The following is an 18,879-nucleotide window of genomic DNA, read 5'->3' on the forward strand; positions in this document are numbered from 1 at the left end:
TCATTAATTACTGGTATGGGATGCATGTTCTCGCTTTAAAGGGGACCTATTATGAAAAACACGTTTTTTCTTGTTTTAACATATATAAAGTGGTCTCCCCTCACCCTGCCAGCACAGGGGAGACAAAATACCATGGAATTCTGCAGGGTCTGCTCCCCCCCCTGACTGAGTCTTCCAGTGTCACGTGACCTTTTTTTGAGCCATTCTGACTCTGCGCCTATGGTGACGTCACCATAGGCGCTCATTTCCATAGGTTCAGCCTCCGCTGCTGAAACCACGCCCACAACCAGCTCTCTACGGAGCTGGAGCGGTCCATCCTTGAGCCAGTCGGACGCGGCGCCACGGATCCAGGTTAAATCATCCAGGTTCCCGGGTGGTTTGGGAGCTGGGTCCTTGGGGGTCCGTCCCAGGTCGGACCAGCTTCACCCTCCGAGATTTTCAGCCAAATCTGTCGGTTTGATCCCCGGTAACGGGCGATGCGCCGCGGATACGCTCCGGAGCCGCGGATGCGCTCCGGAGCCGATCTGTGCGCCCGCCGTGGGGTTGCTTGGCCAGCGCGCAGAATCCGCCGGGCAGATCCGGCTGAAATTCCGCTGGTCGGTCCCCGGGAGTCCCTGCTACCAGTCCAGGCGGGTTCCTGCGGTCCCGGCCGGTCGGAACCGGTCAGATTCCCTGGTTAAAGCCGCGGTGATGCGCGCTGCTCCAGCCTACTTCCTGGTTCCCAAAGCGCGGTCCGTCCGACTAAATTGTCCAGGTTCCCAGCCGCTTTGGGAGCAGGGATTTCTGGGGTACATCCCAGGCTGGATCAGCTTCACCCTCCGAGATTTTCAGCGAAATCTGTCGGTTTGATCACCGGTAACGAGCGATGCGCCCCGGAGCCACGCCGGGCGCCCGCCGTGGCTCCGGGGCCAGCGTTCAGCATCCGCCGGGCAGATCCGGCTGAAATAGTGCATAAATGTTATTTATATACAACTCATATTTTATTTTTTTAACAATAAAGTTGCCATTTGTGAAAATTCAGTGTTGTGATAATTTACAGGCTCGGGCTGCTCTGGCGGAGCGAGGTTTATTCTCCTCCCCTGCTACATGTCATTCAGGGAGCCAATCAGCACAGAGCCTCATTATCATACCCCCCCTTCCCTTAGAATGGAGCACAGAAAAAGGGGTTAGAAAAGGTAAAACTAGTGACAGGGCCCACAGGCTGGATTTCTGATTTATGTAGAAAAAACAAGCTTTAGATTGTTTTTAAGACATTCAAGGCCTGTTTAAAATATACATTAAATGCCATAATATGTCCCCTTTAATCTGTGGGCAAGCATTTGACCTGCCTTGTCGCCAGATTCAAAATTCCTCTTGTTGTCTCATGTAGTTGAAAAAGGGCATAGGCTGTTCTTTCATGGAGCAGGCTTCGTAGGTCAGCTTTAACAATAAGTATAGACCTCCTTAATTCCAAGTTGTAGGGTTTGGACATATGCTGTTCCTCTAGAGTCTTAAATTCATTAGTAAGTTTGACTTCTCTTCCAATGCGTTTCTTTTTTTCTTCTGATGCATGACTAATCACCCAGCCCCTGCATGTAGCTTTAAAGGCTTCCCAGACAGTGGAGACTGAGGAGACTGAATTTAAGTTTATGTCAAAAAATTATTTGATTCAACTTTCTATGAGATCAGCAAAACCAACATTCTGTAATAAAGAATTATTCAGCCTCCACTGCCTGGTTTTGCACATGCTACGTGATGGGATAAAGGAAACAGAGACAGGCTCGTGGTCAGAAAGTATAATACTATGTATATGGGCATTAATGTGGCTGTGATAGCTGCCATGAAAAGGACTTCCTGCAAGGATCAGAGAGAGCGTGGTGGAGAGAAAAAAATTTACTGATTTTTATTTTTCTCCTAAAAATGTAAAAGTACGATGTTATCAGAACATGCTGATATCAAAGTCCATTTTTAATTTACTGAAAATATTCAGCAACCTGGGACACTGCCCTGCAATCAAGTATGGCAATTTAGTTTTATTGTTCATGGAGACAATAAACAGAACATTTTCTCAAGAGCAAATGTTGAGTGGGACACTGTTCCAATAAGATTACTGCTATCTAGTTTCCCTAATTTACAATTATAAATGTGAAAGGGCTGCTTATTTCTCCAGGAAAAAAAATAAAGAAACACTACCCTTAAAGGCTTGAATCAGTGCTACTGGACTTGCTTTTTGTGGGCCAAGGAATGGAAGCCCAGCAGCACTAATTCAAGCCTTTGGATAACCAAGACCTGGATGACTGAGTCATGTCAATAAACACACCTGAGATTCTCAGACTCCGTCTTTAAGCTCAGTTCCTTACAGTGTCTTCTCTTATCAGAGCATCAAAAAATATTTCCAGTTACAGGGATATTTGCCACGCCCCCTCACCCTCTCAAATCATACGTCACATGTACAATAAATGGATGGAAATATCAACGCACATCAGTCAATAACAGGAGGTCTTACAGGCTTCAAACATCAAATTATTTTGAATGTAGCAAAAACATTTTCAAATAATTTAATTGTAATTGGATCAATTAATGTTGCGTGTAAGAACAATTTCAGTGGTGCTGTTTGGTTTCAAATTACAGGAAAATATGTGAGAAATCCCTAATCATAATTGCACTGCAGGCTTGACCGCTGTCCCACTGCTGCACTATAAACTATGTGAACTCTCAATTCCTCTCAAAAGAATCAAAAATAGTTTAATTATAACTTACAAAACTTCCATGAGGATGTAATCAGCTGCAGGTAGCCAACAACCACTTGAACTCTGACCCTCCTGACTTTTGAACCTGTTAATCCGTTGTTTTGGAAAAAAGAATACATTTAAATATACCATTTGGAAGATTTATATAATTATTTTGTGTGCTCATTCTTTTAAGTTGAAAAGATGGTCTGAATGTATGTTTTCTTGTCAGCATATACGTAACGGTTTTTTATTAATCATCATTTGCAGACTCATTTTTCTCTATGCCTAAAATTTAGTGGATTATATGAGGTGGTTATAGTCAGCTCTTGTGTTTTGTCCCTACTGACACCTTTTTTCCACCTTTGGGCCTCAGTCTGGGCTAATTACTCAGAAGCGCTGCTCTCTCCGGCTGGCCGGCCTCCCCTCCTCCATGTCACCTCCATTCTCTCTGTTGCGGCAGCTTTCCTCCTCTCATTCCAGAGGAGGTAGAGGGCAATAATAGAGCAGCGAGTGGGGAGAGGAGAACACAGGCACGGGTTAATCTATTGACCCCTGGCTGTTGTACAGTGTAGACTCACCAGCAGAATGTGCTTCTCTGGAGTCTAGACCTCGGCTTTTAATATAAACTCTCAGAGAAAGAGTTGTTCTATTTCCATCAAAGTGCAGGCTAAAGGTCATTGTGTGTCCTCCTTAGAAAAATATGTGAAAATACACTTATGATTTGAAAGAAGATGATTTTTTGTGATATGCAAAGAGATTTTTTGATCAGGTACAAAAATGTTTCAAAATGACATTATACATTTTGAAATAAGATTTTTAAAAGATAAATTTTTACATTCTATCAATTATCTGGTTGAACTAGGGGCTAAAGAGTAGCTTAGCTGTAATCAGATTAAAGGTAAAAACTTTAAAATAGCAAAAAAACTAAAAAAGAAAACTTCAGAGTTTCCGTTTTTAGCAGTCTTTATTTCAGATCATCGTGTTCCAGATATTGATTTGTTATAGGCAGTGTTGGGACTAACACACCCGTCGCTATGGGCGGGCCATAGGGGGCCGGGCCCGCCCATAGCAACGGGTGTGCCCCCCCACTGGGGGCACGTAAAAAACAAACATTTTTTAAATCTTTATTTTATTATTTTTTTGTTAAAAATGTTTTGTTAATGTTGCTTTCCTTATCACTAAAATATTAAAAATATAATGGAAGAATGGTGTGTTTATGTTTGATTGGGAGATTTATACTGCAACGGCCGAAACGTCAGATTACGTACTTGACGTAGCCTACGTCAATAACCGTTACTGCGCAATTCGAATGAATGAATGAATCTGCGGTCTAGTTTTCGCTGGGGAAGATATGGACTTGTTCACTGCAGTGACACTTGTGAATAGCGCTTCTGACTGTGTGAAGACACTGCGCACAGAAAATGAATTTGCTGCACTATGGGATCTCTGCGCTCCTCCAGTCACGGCCAGTGAGGCTGTGCCAGTGACCGGCCCCGGTCCAAGCAAGAGAAGACGCGCAGTTAACAAGAACCTCCGTGAATTTGAAGTTGAAGAAACCATTGGGCAAGCACAGAGTGACATAGACGAAAAGACCGAGTTCAAGAGGTTATTTTACAGTGTCATCGATGCTGTGCAAGGAGAGATGGATGCGCGTTTTGGAGAGCGCAGCAGCGAGCTCATAGGCGCACTGGCTGCTCTGGATCCAGAGGCCGAGAATAATTTCCTGGACCCATCAAAGGTAACCCCTCTACTGGAATTAGCTGGAGCTGATGTGGTTGAATCTGAATATGCTGTTGCCCGTGAGTTCTTGGCGAAGAAAATGACCGACAACCCAGTCCCCCCCGAAGATGGAAAATGGACAATAGCCAACATCCTCCGCACATTCAACTGTGCTCTCCAGGCTATGCCGACTGTTGTCACAGCACCCCTTGCCCTAACTTTAGGAGCTTCCACAGCAGTATGTGAAAACGAATTTTCCAGGCTCAAAAACATGTTCTCGGAGCATCGGCGCAGTATGCTGCACAGACGCAAGGCCCAGCGGATTCAGCTCGCTTTTGAAAAGGACCTCACTCACAGGTTCAAGTCCCAGTGGAAGGATTCATTGATGAGGAGGTTCAGCTCGGAGAAACGCCGCCAACCGCTGTGCTGACACGGGATGGACTAATAAGAGAACAGCGCTGCCTCCACTAAAAGTAGGATCAAAGTGCGTGTGCCTGTGTGTGTGTATATGTGTGCGCGCGCGTGTGCGTAATGGAAATGCATATCCCTCTGTTGAATGTTTTAAAATGCACCCGCCATGGTGCTTTTTCAGTTGAGAGACGATTCTGGTGTTACTGTACACCTATGTTGCATAGTCAAGTATTTTGTGGATATTGCTTCAATGTTTTGTGGATACTGCTTTGATGTTATGCTTAAAATTGTGAGGAATTATGCTATATAGGGTATATAGCTGGTCATAGTTGCTGTTGGTTATGTTTAACATGATGGTTACGTGTATCAGTGCTGCGCGAATATATGGCTGAAGTAATGGTGCCCCCCTTAAGACTGAGGTCTGGCGACGGGTCTGGGGACTAACGCATTATTTAGTAACGCGTTACAGTAACGCCGTTAGCTTTGACTGTAACTAATACTCTAACGCATTACTTTTTAAATTCAGTAACTCAACTACTGTTACCAAGCGGTGCATTACTCTGTTATTTCTGGCTACAGTGAAGCTTTTTTTCCCCACACGCGGAGGCGGGGGCAAACGTAGTGGGCGTGTGTGCATCAAAAACATGACCGGTCATGGCGAGCCAAGAGAGCAAGGCGAGTTTCGCAATGTGGAGATATTGTCATTACAGTAATCCCTCGTTTTTCGCAGGGGTTACGTTCCAAAAAGAACCCGTGATAATGAAATCCGTGAAGTAGCAACCTTTTTTTTTTTTTTACAATTATTATAGAAGGCTTTAAATTGCGGAGATCAGCACCGCCTCGCACGTATTTCCCTGCTCTTCTGACTGCTGCTGCATCCCGACTCCGCTCTGTAGCGTCTTTTTCTTCTAAAGCCCGTGTGCAGCTGTGTTTTTTCGAGAGAAGAAAATAGTTATGGGTCGTTGTTGTCGCTCTTTTTTTCTTCTGGGCAAAAAGATTCTTATAAACCAACATGCCACCATCGATTATATTTGAGACTGTAATGAACAATTCATCAAAGAGTCCCGTTCTTGAGATGCTGCTGAAGCTCATTAGCCGATCTCAGCATTGTTGCTAAGTAACCAACGTTATTGACACAGGAAGTGAAGAAGCGGGGAGGCTGTTTAGCCAATCAGAATGCAGAACACAAGGCACAATGTAAATCCATACAGTACCTGCTGAAATGAAGGCTAGAGGGGCGTTAATGGGAACATTTAAAATAATGTTTTTTTAAGTAACTAAAAAGTTACTTTTCATAGTAACTCATTACTTTTTGGTCTAAGTAACTGAGTTACTAACTGAGTTACTTTTTAATGAAGTAACTAGTAATGGTATCTAATAACTATTTTTCGGTAACTAGCAGTTAAAGGCTTGAGACCAGCTGTATGAGAACTCTCGTGTGTGACCACTAGTGGCTGACATTTTGTGTCCTGCTCAGGGACACTTTGGCACCTGTCAGTTCTCGAGATCACTTCTCGAGATGACTTCTTCTTAGAAAGCCATTGGTGTGATCCACCATGCCAGCAAGAACTTTAAAATAAGATTAGCTTTTCTCCCAGCTACCAATCGTTAGCCCCTTTTACATTGGTGGATATCCCGCGTTTAACGCACGGATCTAGCATGTCGCCTGTCCTTTTTACGTTGACAGATGCGGGTGGTGTGTCGAGCTAACTCACCTCCGAGGGTAGTTTTAATCACTGGTCAGAACTAATATGGTCAGAACTAATATAAACAGAACTAATGTGGGCTGGCAGGTCGTGGGAGGGATTTGTTGATCACGTAACCTCAGTACAACCCACCAGGGGAGGTTGTGTTTTTTTTAGTTTTTTTTTTTTATTTATTTTATAAAAATGAGGAAACAGTTGCAGGGGGTCACAGGTAGGGTGTATATTTGCAAGATGAGTAACTGGGGAGCTACTTGGCCACAGATCTGAGGACGCCATGAACCGGCTTATCGCTGGATCACAAAGGATGGTCCATTGGAGTGAAAAAATGACAAACGGGGGGGGGCTGGCAAGAATCATCTTTCCGATGTTCATCCATCCTGGTTTTGAAAAATGTACCTGTCTGGTGGGATATAAATCTTGCTGATGTAGGGACAATACGTCCTTCTACACGCCCACACAGGTTACGTTATATTACGCAGATAACGCCTCCCGTCTCACCTTCCCTCCCCTCAACTCGCCTTCAGGAACAAGGTGACAAATAACACACCTTCCGTTATATTACCCAACGTGCCTTAAACACGCGTTCATCGTCAAGCAACAATAGTGAGATCCAAGCTAAAAACGCCTAGTGTTGCCAAAAACTATTGGCGTCAGTCCTGAGTGCATCATTGTTTGCTTACGATATATACAGTAACGCTGATAACATTCTCATTTAGGAGCTACCACTGTTCAAAATTGCACAGACTTAGAGACAAAAAAGCAAACTGTAAAAGCCTTCCCTGTTTTAAGCTGATTTATCTGACTTGAGACATGGATTGCTAGGACACTAACTGGGTTTTCTGAGGGGAGTCTGAAAACATTACTCGCAAAGGTAAGGAGGTTCTGCGGGCCATTCTGTGTACTATCTTCTGAGTATAATTAAGCCCACGGCTTCACAATGGTTTACAGAGTGTGCTGTGGAGGAGTGTATGACAGGAGAGAGAGTTAACAAGAGGGGCACTAATTTGAAACGGAGGAGAGGGAATAGGAAAATATGAAGAGGACTCAAGTGGCTCTTACTCTAATATTTTAACCTGTTTAACTGAAGTGAGTATAGAGCACTGAGTGCACTCGGACTTCTTAATGAGGCCTGTGTGCTGGTAATAATTTCAAACGCTCCACTGTGAAGGACTGCAGACTGTGACAAAGTTAATGCAATTCATCAACAGTTCTAAGAAGACAGAATCACACCCTGTACAGTTTTAAGGAAGACCCACAGAAAGAGCTTATATTTTCAACATCTTCAAGAATATTATAGGTTCTGGGGTCCTGGATAGCTCACGTCCCTCTTTACTGTCTTCCCCATAGACATATATACGTAGACGCCCCATCGAGCGCTGAGTCGTACGTCAACGTCGCCGCCATATTGGATGTTCAAGACTGCGTGTAAACTAATACAAGTATATAGACTTATTTTCATAAAGCGCCTTTCTACAAAGAAATTTACGTTTTACGTCTCATTTATTCATTCACACACGCACTAATATACTTGGGAAACATTTAGGCACCAAATATAATATATTTAATTTTCTCAGATGGCAAAAATAAGAACTTTATTGATCCCACATAGGAGTAATTCATGTTATATCAGCTATAGAGAACAAGGTAGTGCCGAAAAACAATATATATCCCCCCTCACAAAAATAAGAAAAATAGAGAAACATATTTTCTCATCAACAAAACAAATTTAACATTTTTCAAATAACAAAATAACATATTTTTCAGACAATAAAATAACTAAAAAAATCTGAAAAATGGTTCAAATATGTTATTTTGTTACTTGAAAATGTTTAAATGTGTTTATGTAAAATATGCTTTTCATATAAGCTGATAAAACATGAATTATTCCTATGTGGGATCAATAAAGTTCTTATTTTTGCCATCTGAGAAAATTAAATATATTATATTTGGTGCCTAACTGTTTCCCAAATATATTAGTGCGTGTGTGAATTAATAAATGAGACTTAAAACGTAAATTTCTTTGTAGGAAGGCGCTTTATGAAAATAAGTCCATTCACTTGTATTAGTTTACAGCGCAGTCTTGCCACATCCAATATGGCAGCGCCGTTGACGTATCGCAGCAGCGGGCAAGAACACTTGATGCAGCGTCTACGTATATATGTCTATGGTCTTCCCCCCTCTCTCTACCCATTTCCTGTCCGGCCACTTTCAAAATAAAGGCCACTAGAGTCGCAACAGAAATATCACAGGTTCTAAGTCTAAAACTAATATCATTGAATGACTTGGCTTCTTCCCTGGTGTTTCCTTTGGTTCTTGTTCATATCCACATTTTATCCTCTTTAGAAGTGACAAAAATATGATCTGTGGAAACAGTGCAGACATAACAGTACGTCACTATCAGGAGCAACAAAGAGGAGCAGCTTGTGGAGCGGTTAGAGGTGGCTGGTCAGCCCAAGGCAGGAAGAGATAAAACAGACCACAATACAAGGAGTTTCCACATTGCATGAAAAAGATGGCTCATCCAGCACTTCCCCTTCCACAGGCTCCTCGCAGCACCGCTGGAGTCATGTTGAATTATCCACTACACCAGTTTCGTTTGTCCTTCTGACTTTTCTTCCTTCGCCTGTTTGTCATCGGCTGTCTAGGAAACACCAACAGCGTTTTCGCCCTCGACTACATAAGTGGGTCGCTGACAGTGAACGGCCAGCTGGACAGAGAAAACCCACTCTACTCATCAGGATTCACTCTCACTGTCAAGGTGAGCGGCTGAATGGGAGGCGGTCGGGGAGAGGAGAGACCGTCTGCCTGGAAAGGAGATCGAAACTGTTTCTCCAGCGGATCAAGAGGGAGCTTTGATATGATAGCGTATTAAATCAATGTAGTGTCTGGGCTCAATACAGTCTCAAAAGATGTACTGACTGCAATACTTCATCCCGGATCCTACTACACATTTTGTGATGTAGATGCCCTACTCTTTGGAAATAGTAAAGCAGCTATCACTTTCATGATAGATGCTTTCCGAGTGTGCTATACCTTTTTCGGGCTCTGTAATGACGGTATTCATGTATGCGATTGCATGATAATGTCCCGCTCAGAATCTCGTGTTCAGCCAGGACAAAAGGAGGCAGAAGAGAAAAGCTCGAGTAATGGGATGTTGAGGCCTCTTTTTTCTCCATTTTTATTCTTTTTTTCTTTTTTCTTGGAAGCAGGTGAAATCTCTGAATCCCTCAATCCCTTCACTGAGCTTTCACTGGTCCACTCCAGCGCAATTCTCTGTCTTTATTTCTTCTCTGCTAGTATTATACTCCAAGTTCTTTCCACAGAGGAGACGGCATGCGTGAAACAGATTTCTAAGTACTCCTGAAAGTGAGAGGATTTCTTTTCCCCTTTTTTGAAAATGAAAATAAAATGTTCTTGAAACATTTTGCAACATTGTCACTCCGAGAAGTTGCAGCACAATCATCATCAAAACATTTGAAATTACTTTTTGACCTCCCTGGCACTTGTGCATTTTACACATTTAGTAGCGACATTTGTTGATAGAACACAGAGATTGATGATTGAGATACAGCTGCTCCTGAGGCTTAATACAAAAGAGACTCTAGCTAGTATGTATCAGCCTGAGTCTCTTTTTAATTGAAATCAATAATTACAAACAGGGAAAGAAGCATGACCAAAGTGCTGAAAAGAGAAAATGTAGTTCAAAAATGTATTTATAAGATATGGATTTTTTTTTCCTCAAAATTTTTCCCTCCTCCTCTGCTTGTGCTTTCTTTGCTGTTGCTTCTATTGATTGTGCTGTGCCATAGTAATACAACTAATTTCTCAACTTCAGGCAGTTCAGATAGTGCTGAGCACACAGAGGTGGAGGTCAAATGATTCAGGATCGTTGGGACGTAAGAGGCTAAACTACCTTGATTACGTAGAAGCCAGGACACTGCTCCTGCCTCCTCTCCTATTGCTTGTGGCACTTCTCCATCAATAAAAGATAACGCTTGCCCATACCTACTTTTCTCTGTGATTTTTCTTTTCTTTTCTTCCATTTCGCAGGCCTCACATCTTCAATACCAGAGCAGCGAGAAACAGAGCGAGTGTGTAATTGTGTCCTCTCAATGGGGCTCCTTTCTCTTGAATCTCATTGTGTGTCCAAGTGTATGTGTGCACATGCATTTGTTGACCCACTCTTGCCCTCACTTTGAAACTATTTCTCTGATTGCTTTGAGGCCACCTGCCCACCTTTTGATCCAATAAATGAACAGCTGTAAATATCTCGTGAAATTGCTGGCTGACCACCTCTATTCAGACTGACATTTTCAGTAAAATGCATCTCAAATCTCTCTCTATATATGATTTCCACTTCCTTTTATTGTTCCCTACAAGGCCACAGAGTTGAATGACGACCGCAGTCCATCAAAGGCGACGGTGATGACCACCTTCACCATCCTGTTAATCGACAAGAATGACAATGCCCCAAAGTTCAACAGCTCAGAGTACCGGGTCCACATAACCGAATTAGCCCAGGTGGGCTTTGCCCTGCCGCTCTTCATCCAGGCAGAAGACAAGGACGAGGTGGGTGAATCACAACCTAAAGCTACTACACCTGCAGCACATCTGACATTAGAGTGATGGCGTTGAATCCTGTTGTCGTTAGATTAAGTATTAAAATCAAACGCCTTTTTTAATGCACTTTATGCTTGTTGATTGTGACACACCAGTCCAACTTGCATGTTAGTTTTGTAAAGTGGGAAGACGTTCTACTTTACAGAAAAGCCCTGCTCTTATACCCATTCCTTTAAAAATTTTGTGCGGTTCAAGGACAGTTTCTTGCATCTCTTTGGCTTTCAGTTCAGATTCAAGAATGACACATTGTACTGAACTGTAATGCTGTTCCGACTTTATTGTTCCATCAGTGCTTTTAATTATGTATCATGCTTCTAAATTATGTTTTTTGTTTGATTGTAAAGCACTTCAGTCCTCTCAGTTGATTTAAAATATACTATATAAATAAATAGGACCTTGTTTTTACTGCGTCAAGCAAAGCATGCATGCAGCTAGTAGCTCAGCAAACTTACAGTGCACTGTCGGTAAATTTCTTTAACTGTGGTGTTTTTGATGAATACGTGTGCAAACGATACACAAGACGCACCCATGTGGTATGCAAAGGAGAAAAGGCTAATATAATGTGTTTGATGTAAGCAGAACTACATGAAACAGCTTTGCAGTGATCCCTCCTGTCCCAATAGGACCGCTGTCTGAGACCGCTGTCTGAGACCGCAGCACAATCCTGGAGTGTCGACACAGATTGGCATATTCAGGGCACTACTTTTCTTTTTAACGATACAGCTAGAGGCTTGTTTTTCATAACATAAGACATCTTTCTTGCTGCAAACATAAATACTACATACAAACTGCTATCTCCCTCGTTCCCATCAACTAAAAGTTGTCAGTTGTGAAAACAGTTTTTCTCAGTTTTCTGCTGAACCAGTGACCCCAACGATAAGGGATGCACATAATTGTAATTGGATATTAAAAAGTAGCAGAAGAATGATACCTGACGTTGCAATTGTCAAAAAATACCTGTCTTTGCCACATCAGTCCATACAGCTACCCTGCATCCACACCCACATTTTCCTTCTGGGTCATGGATTCATTTTTAAAATGAACGGCAGCACGTTGACCAGTAAAGGATTGAGCTCATCATAATGATTTCTTCAACATGGCACTCCTTCAACAGGACAGAATTAGGCCAAGATGCCATCAGTCATACTGCGCATTAAGACATACTTTATCTTGCCGGGCTTCATTTTTAATATAACACAATTAATGGACGAAAGCTGTGGATTAATCCACCCATTTTCTACACCTGCTTCATCCTGTTTAGGCTGCAGGGGACTTTATCCCAGCTGGCATCAATGAGAGGCAGTTAATGCCCTTGGCAGGTCGCATGGAATCAGGGGGTTCTGATAAAAATAATCAATAATAAATTGGGGGGAAGAAAAATTCCAGCAGCACAGCATAACATCCTTTCACTGATGTCAAGTTATTTGTTTTAAAATCTACATCAGCTGGATGACATGTCTGTTTTACAATGGATTTTGGTTTAGATAGATGTTCCCCAATTACATTTTAAAATATAATTTATAATGTTTTACATGAACCATTGTTTGTATATAAAAGTTGTATCACTGTGATGTCACCAATCATTTTGAGAGATCAACATTAAAATGCTGGGATGGATCAAATAGATCAGCTGAAGATGCCACACATCCATGCTCGAAGTGACCTGGCCTGGAATAACGCGACAAAAATTCCCCAAAGGCATATTTGTTTATTTCTGCTACAAATTAATTGCAACATTAATGTGCAAATTACCTCCCTGCTGCTTTGCTTCTGAATATGCAAAGGCTCATTTGCCTTAAACTACATGATACCTTTTTAAATCTCTCGTGGTATCACATATGTCAGAGGCGTTGAGTCAGTGAACGGAGCTGATAAGTTATCTAGAAAACAGAGGAGCGAGTGAGCGGCAGAACAGCAGCATGCACTCTCACACTGAGCGGAAATTAAATATTTGCATGAGGAGAACATTGTCTAATTTGTTGCTGATGTCAGATAAACTTCTTCACGAATGCCAGCTCCGACAACCTGGTTTCTCCAGAACACGAACGATACTGGTTCCTTTGGATTTGTATCTTTGATACAAGTAATAGTCTTGCTTCCATCAGCGTTTTTCCAAGCACATGTTTAGGTTTCACATTGGAAAAGGCTGATGTGGTAAAATAATACTATTAATAATGATCAATAAAACTTGCAGTGCCAGTTGTCCTGCCATTTGCTTAGCTGTGGATTCATATTTATGAAAGTTCTAAGTCATTTCTTTGAAATACAAATCAAAAGAAAGGAGATATTTTGCTGGAAAGCTGTCTCCAAAACGCTAAATAAACTTCAGTCTCATGTCTACTTCTGGTTTTCAGTGTCACCGCTAGTGAGCTGAATCCATGCCAGTTGTGATGCTACAATCACACTCAGCCGAAAGCACAACCGGAGGTTGAAATCAACACGTTGCGGTTCAGATGGTAGCGTATTAAAGCGCAGCTTGTACAGTGGGGAGAACAAGTATTTGATACACTGCTGTTTTTGCAGGTTTTCCCACTTGAAAAGCATGTAGAAGTCTGTAATTTTTATCATAGGTACTCTTCTACTGTGAGTGATGGAATCTAAAAAAAAATCCAGAAAATCACATTGTATGATTTTTAAGTAATTAATTTGCATTTTATTGCATGACATAAGTATTTGATCACCTGTCAACCAGTAGGACTTCCGGCTCTCAAGGACATCAGGTGTAAGGACATCAGGGATAAAATTGTAGACCTGCACAAGGCTGGGATGGGCTACAGGACAATAGGCAAGCAGCTTGGTGAGAAGGCAACAACTGTTGGCGCAATTATTAGAAAATGGAAGAAGTTCAAGATGACGGTCAATCTCCCTCGGTCTGGGGCTCCATGCAAAATCTCACCTGGTGGGGCATCAATGATCATGAGGAAGGTGAGGGATCAGCCCAGAACTACACGGCAGGACCTGGTCAATGATCTGAAGAGAGCTGGGACCACAGTCTCAAAGAAAACCATTAGTAACACACTACGCCGTCATGGATTAAAATCCTGCAGCGCACGCAAGGTCCCCCTGCTCAAGCCAGTGCATGTCAAGGCCGTCTGAAGTTTGCCAATGACCATCTGGATGATCCAGAGGAGGAATGGGAGAAGGTCATGTGGTCGGATGAGACTAAAATAGAGCTTTTTGGTCTAAACTCCATTCGCCGTGTTTGGAGGAAGAAGAAGGATGAGTACAACCCCAAGAACACCATCCCAACCGTGAAGCATGGAGGTGGAAACATCATTCTTTGGGGATGCTTTTCTGCAAAGGGGACAGGACGACTGCACCGTATTGAGGGGAGGATGGATGGGGCCATGTATCGCGAGATCTTGGCCAACAACCTCCTTCCCTCAGTAAGAGCATTGAAGATGGGTCGTGGCTGGGTCTTCCAGCATGACAACGACCCGAAACACACAGCCAGGGCAACTAAGGAGTGGCTCCGTAAGAAGCATTTCAAGGTCCTGGAGTGGCCTAGCCAGTCTCCAGACCTGAACCCAATAGAAAATCTTTGGAGGGAGCTGAAAGTCCGTATTGCCCAGCGACAGCCCCGAAACCTGAAGGATCTGGAGAAGATCTGTATGGAGGAGTGGGCCAAAATCCCTGCTGCAGTGTGTGCAAACCTGGTCAAGAACTACAGGAAACATGTGATCTCTGTAATTGCAAACAAAGGTTTCTGTACCAAATATTAAGTTCTGTTTTTCTGATGTATCAAATACTTATGTCATGCAATAAAATGCAAATTAATTTCTTAAAAATCATACAATGTGATTTTCTGGATTTTTTTTTAGATTCCATCACTCACAGTTGAAGAGTACCTATGATAAAAATTACAGACTTCTACATGCTTTTCAAGTGGGAAAACCTGCAAAATCGGCAGTGTATCAAATACTTGTTCTCCCCACTGTATGCTACTGTCTGAGGGTTTTTTTGCTCTTTAAGAACATTTTCTCACATGATTCATCTGAACCTTCAGCTCTTGCCATACCAGGAAGAAACTTGACCAGTACTCTGACAAGACGTTTTCACCCTCGCAAACAAAAATGTTGTTTATGTCTGTTTCCATGGGGTCGCTTCAGCATGTCAGCCACTACTTGTGGCTGATGGCTCCGGATGCTTCTTCGTGGGTTTACTGCACATGTTGTCAATAACCTGGTAGTAATATATTCATGTATTACCTTTTTTTGAAGAAATGTTTTATATAGAAAATACATGAACACTGTTGTCTGATCCCTAAAATACAGATACTGTAATCCACCTTTGGATAAGTTTAATCAACTAAAACACTGCTGCAAAGGCAAAGTTCAGTATCTACTTACTTCTTAACACATGTTTGTTCTTAAATGACTTTAATTGTTTTTTGATGTTGGCAGGTTGAGAATGATGACATTTCTCAGAAGTAATTTATCTCGATAAAGAGGTGTTTTTCATCACACTCACTTATTTTTATCACAAAGCATGTTCAGCTCATTCAGCAGCTGACTGAAGTTGGGTTTTTTTGTTGCTGAAGTTGTACATTTGTTTTTCTTCTTGTTATTCTGGGTTTTTCTGACATCGGACAGAACAGAACCAGACAATGTAATGATACAAATATTTATTTTGGCATCTTCTATTAGTGTTCAGTCTTAAGAGAGTGATGACAAAAGATTGACTCTTTGCTTTTATATTGACATGTTTTTTCTCAATTTCTTCAATTGCAATTGTTGACTTTAGTGAGTTTACACTTTAAGGACTTTAAAAACTAGAATACAAGACAAATGGTCTTCTTTTCTTGGTTCTTAAAGACGTTCAACTTCTCATCCAAAAGTCTTCACTCTAACTTGCTGCAGATCAGGGTTTTTTGTCCACTACAAGTTGTTTACCTGGTCAGCAGGTGAAGAGCCTCAATCACATGAATCAAGGTGCAAAAGGCTGTGAAAATTGAAATGTGTTCAAGAACCAAGAAAACAAGGGCAGGTGTTGTTTGTTGTTTTTTCAACGTGTCCTGGATGACTGAGTATCTAAACCTGCAGACTAATTGGATTATAATTTTCAGAAATGACGGTTAGCGCAGCAACATTTGGGTTGTTTTTTCTCTCCCTATTTTAACCTTTTTATTTGTCCTGCTTTTACATAAATATACAGCCAGAGAGAGTGTCAACCTACTGTGTGAAACTGTTTATTGGGAGATGTTGCAGTCGTGTGAATCGTCAGCACCTACACCAACCTCTTCTGGAGTGCAAGGGCTTCACATTAGCACAGGGATACACACCTAGACACCAAATTGTACAAAGAATTTAAACATTTTACACCTGTCCTGTCATTTTGTCTCTCCGACTTTCTCTCTCCCCCCTGCTCACATTATTCACCCGCTCACTCACACCACCACATTTGACTCGACTACAATTTAATTTGCTCTGGAGGAGATGGGATAGAGCATCAAATTATACCTAACGAGGAAAATCAATCACCCAGGGTGCAGATAAGCCGAAAGCTAGTCAACTCTGATTGATTCAGGCACACCAGCCACCAGGGTGAAATTTGACAGATAACTGCAAGTCAAGTGGATAGAGAAATAGGTGGAAAGTAAAAAGAGACATGCAGAGAGCAAGGGAGAGGAGAGAAGAGGGGTAGAGAGGAAGAACTTGAAGAATTATGATTTAAAAGAAAGTTGCCTGCAATGGAGCAAAGCCAGAAATTTGAATAATTGGTGAAGCAGGAAGAAATAGAGAGAACACCAGTCATGAAAAAAGAGAAAGTACTTGAAGGAGTGATAACAGGAATATTTAGAGGCAGCTCTGTTTATCCATTCTGGTGATGTTGTGTTTACTTCCATCTGTGTTGCAGTGCCAAGTTGAGGAATACTGCTAGCGTGTTGCTGCACATGGGCTGGGTGACAACCCACACAGTTTGCATGTGATAACAGGTCCATGTCTGTAGATTTGCACGTGCATTTCACAACTACAGGCAATAAAGCCGCCCTCAGTCTGGGGAAGTTTCCAGCTGTTTAGCATCCTGATTAAGCTTGCTCAATGCAAATGTGAGAGTTGTGATCTGGAGAAAGTCTTAATTCAGCAGGAACACCAGGGATGTTGTAGCTACCTGTAGAGCTGCAGCTGGCAGTTTATCATAAGACAGGAAGTAGAAGGCCATCATTCTTCATTTGTGGGATGTAAATGTAAAAAATGTGTTCGGAGTGCCTTCCATTGTTATTTTGCTACCATAAATTACTTATGGTTCTTTTCTTTTTCTTTGTTTTATCTTGTAGTTTTTAATGTTTTGATCTTTTAAACCTACATGACATTGCCAATACACATGCACTCGTTCATCCTCCACTAAACTCGAGCTATAATCTCACTTTTTCCATGTGTGAGGGATTAAAAGCAGATGTTTCAATCCTTAGACTGTAACTAAGTCTCTCTCTTTCTTTCTCTCTCTCTCTCTCTCTCTGTCCGTTTCTGCCTCCACAACCTCTTCTGCTCGGCTGGCACCTTTAAAACTTTCACTGTTGAAACTTCTCACTGAACATTGTGGCCGCCGTGTCTGACAGGATGCTTTTATTGGTAGCTTCTGAAGGCAGAAGCAAATGGACGGGCAATTACGTTTATGGGCGGTTTGAGGTGACATCCCTGCATATTGGATGGTCTTTTAAATAGGAGTCATCAGCCACAATGATTCTCCGAGAGATGAAAACAAAAACAAGGGGGCTATTTCAGCTGTCAGCGTTATTCCAATCAACCACTCCACCCGTTTTCCTCTGTCTGCCACAATGGCTGCGTGATTTGCCAACCTGCAGCTTCATATATCAACACAGGCGGGATTTGGATCCGTTTTCTTACCACAACAGTCACAGCTATCTCATCTATGATGTCACAACAAAACCTGTTCAGATTTATTCATGACACTCTTGCTTTTAGGGATCTCTGTAAGCAGAAGTATAAGAACCATTTCTAGAAAAGATGGAGAATCCTATTAAAGGCAGCAAAAACCTAAAACTTTACTCTTTATTTAACTGACAGGAAATGAAAATACTTTGTATTGCTATATTGAGCAGTCTGTCGTGCACATGTGCTCTATATAAGCGACCCTAACCTTGGACATTATTGCCCCCTCATACATCAGAGACGTGAAGATTTAGAGCTGTGTTAGATGAAGGCCGAGTGGTCTGTCTTTGTAATGTGGAACCTGCTAAAAGCAGGCTGACCTGTAACTTATCTCACCTCAGAACACGTGTCCGGTATCTTTCTGTCCACCTGACAGAGGTGTCAAGTAACCAAGTACAAATACTTTGTTACCTTACTTAAGTAGAAATTTTGGTTATCTATACTTCATTGGAGTAATTATTGGACGACTTTTTACTTTTACTCCTTACATTTTCACGCATTATCTGTACTTTTTACTCCTTACATTTTAAAAACAGCCTCGTTACTCTATTTCATTTCAGCCTTTAAAAAAAAACTATCCAGTTAAATTGCTCCATCCGGATAGAGTGAATTTGGTTGTGGTTGTTTCAGATGTTCTTGTCCAGTTTTGTTCTTACATCCGTTCCCTCAGATTCCTGCAACTAAACTTGGATGTACATTCCAATAAAGGTTAGGATAAATGATAACATGCCTCTGAAGTTTGACTTTTTGCACCATTACAATACTTATAGGCAACTAGTCATCATATCTCCTGCTCTCTGAAACACATGTTAATGCTCA

General features: G+C 41.8%; 1 protein-coding gene across 1 annotated transcript in view; it reads left to right on the forward strand.

Annotated features, from left to right (window-relative positions):
• cdh23 (cadherin-related 23) overlaps window positions 1-18,879 on the forward strand; it is a 230,210-nt gene that overhangs the window by 104,406 nt on the left and 106,925 nt on the right. The window contains exons 9-10 of the mRNA XM_061745915.1: window positions 9,193-9,305; window positions 10,928-11,116. Coding sequence (XP_061601899.1) covers window positions 9,193-9,305; window positions 10,928-11,116 — 302 coding nt within the window. The remainder of the gene's footprint in view (window positions 1-9,192; window positions 9,306-10,927; window positions 11,117-18,879) is intronic.

Source organism: Cololabis saira, chromosome 17 (genome assembly GCF_033807715.1).
Source record: "Cololabis saira isolate AMF1-May2022 chromosome 17, fColSai1.1, whole genome shotgun sequence".
NCBI lineage: Eukaryota > Metazoa > Chordata > Actinopteri > Beloniformes > Belonidae > Cololabis > Cololabis saira.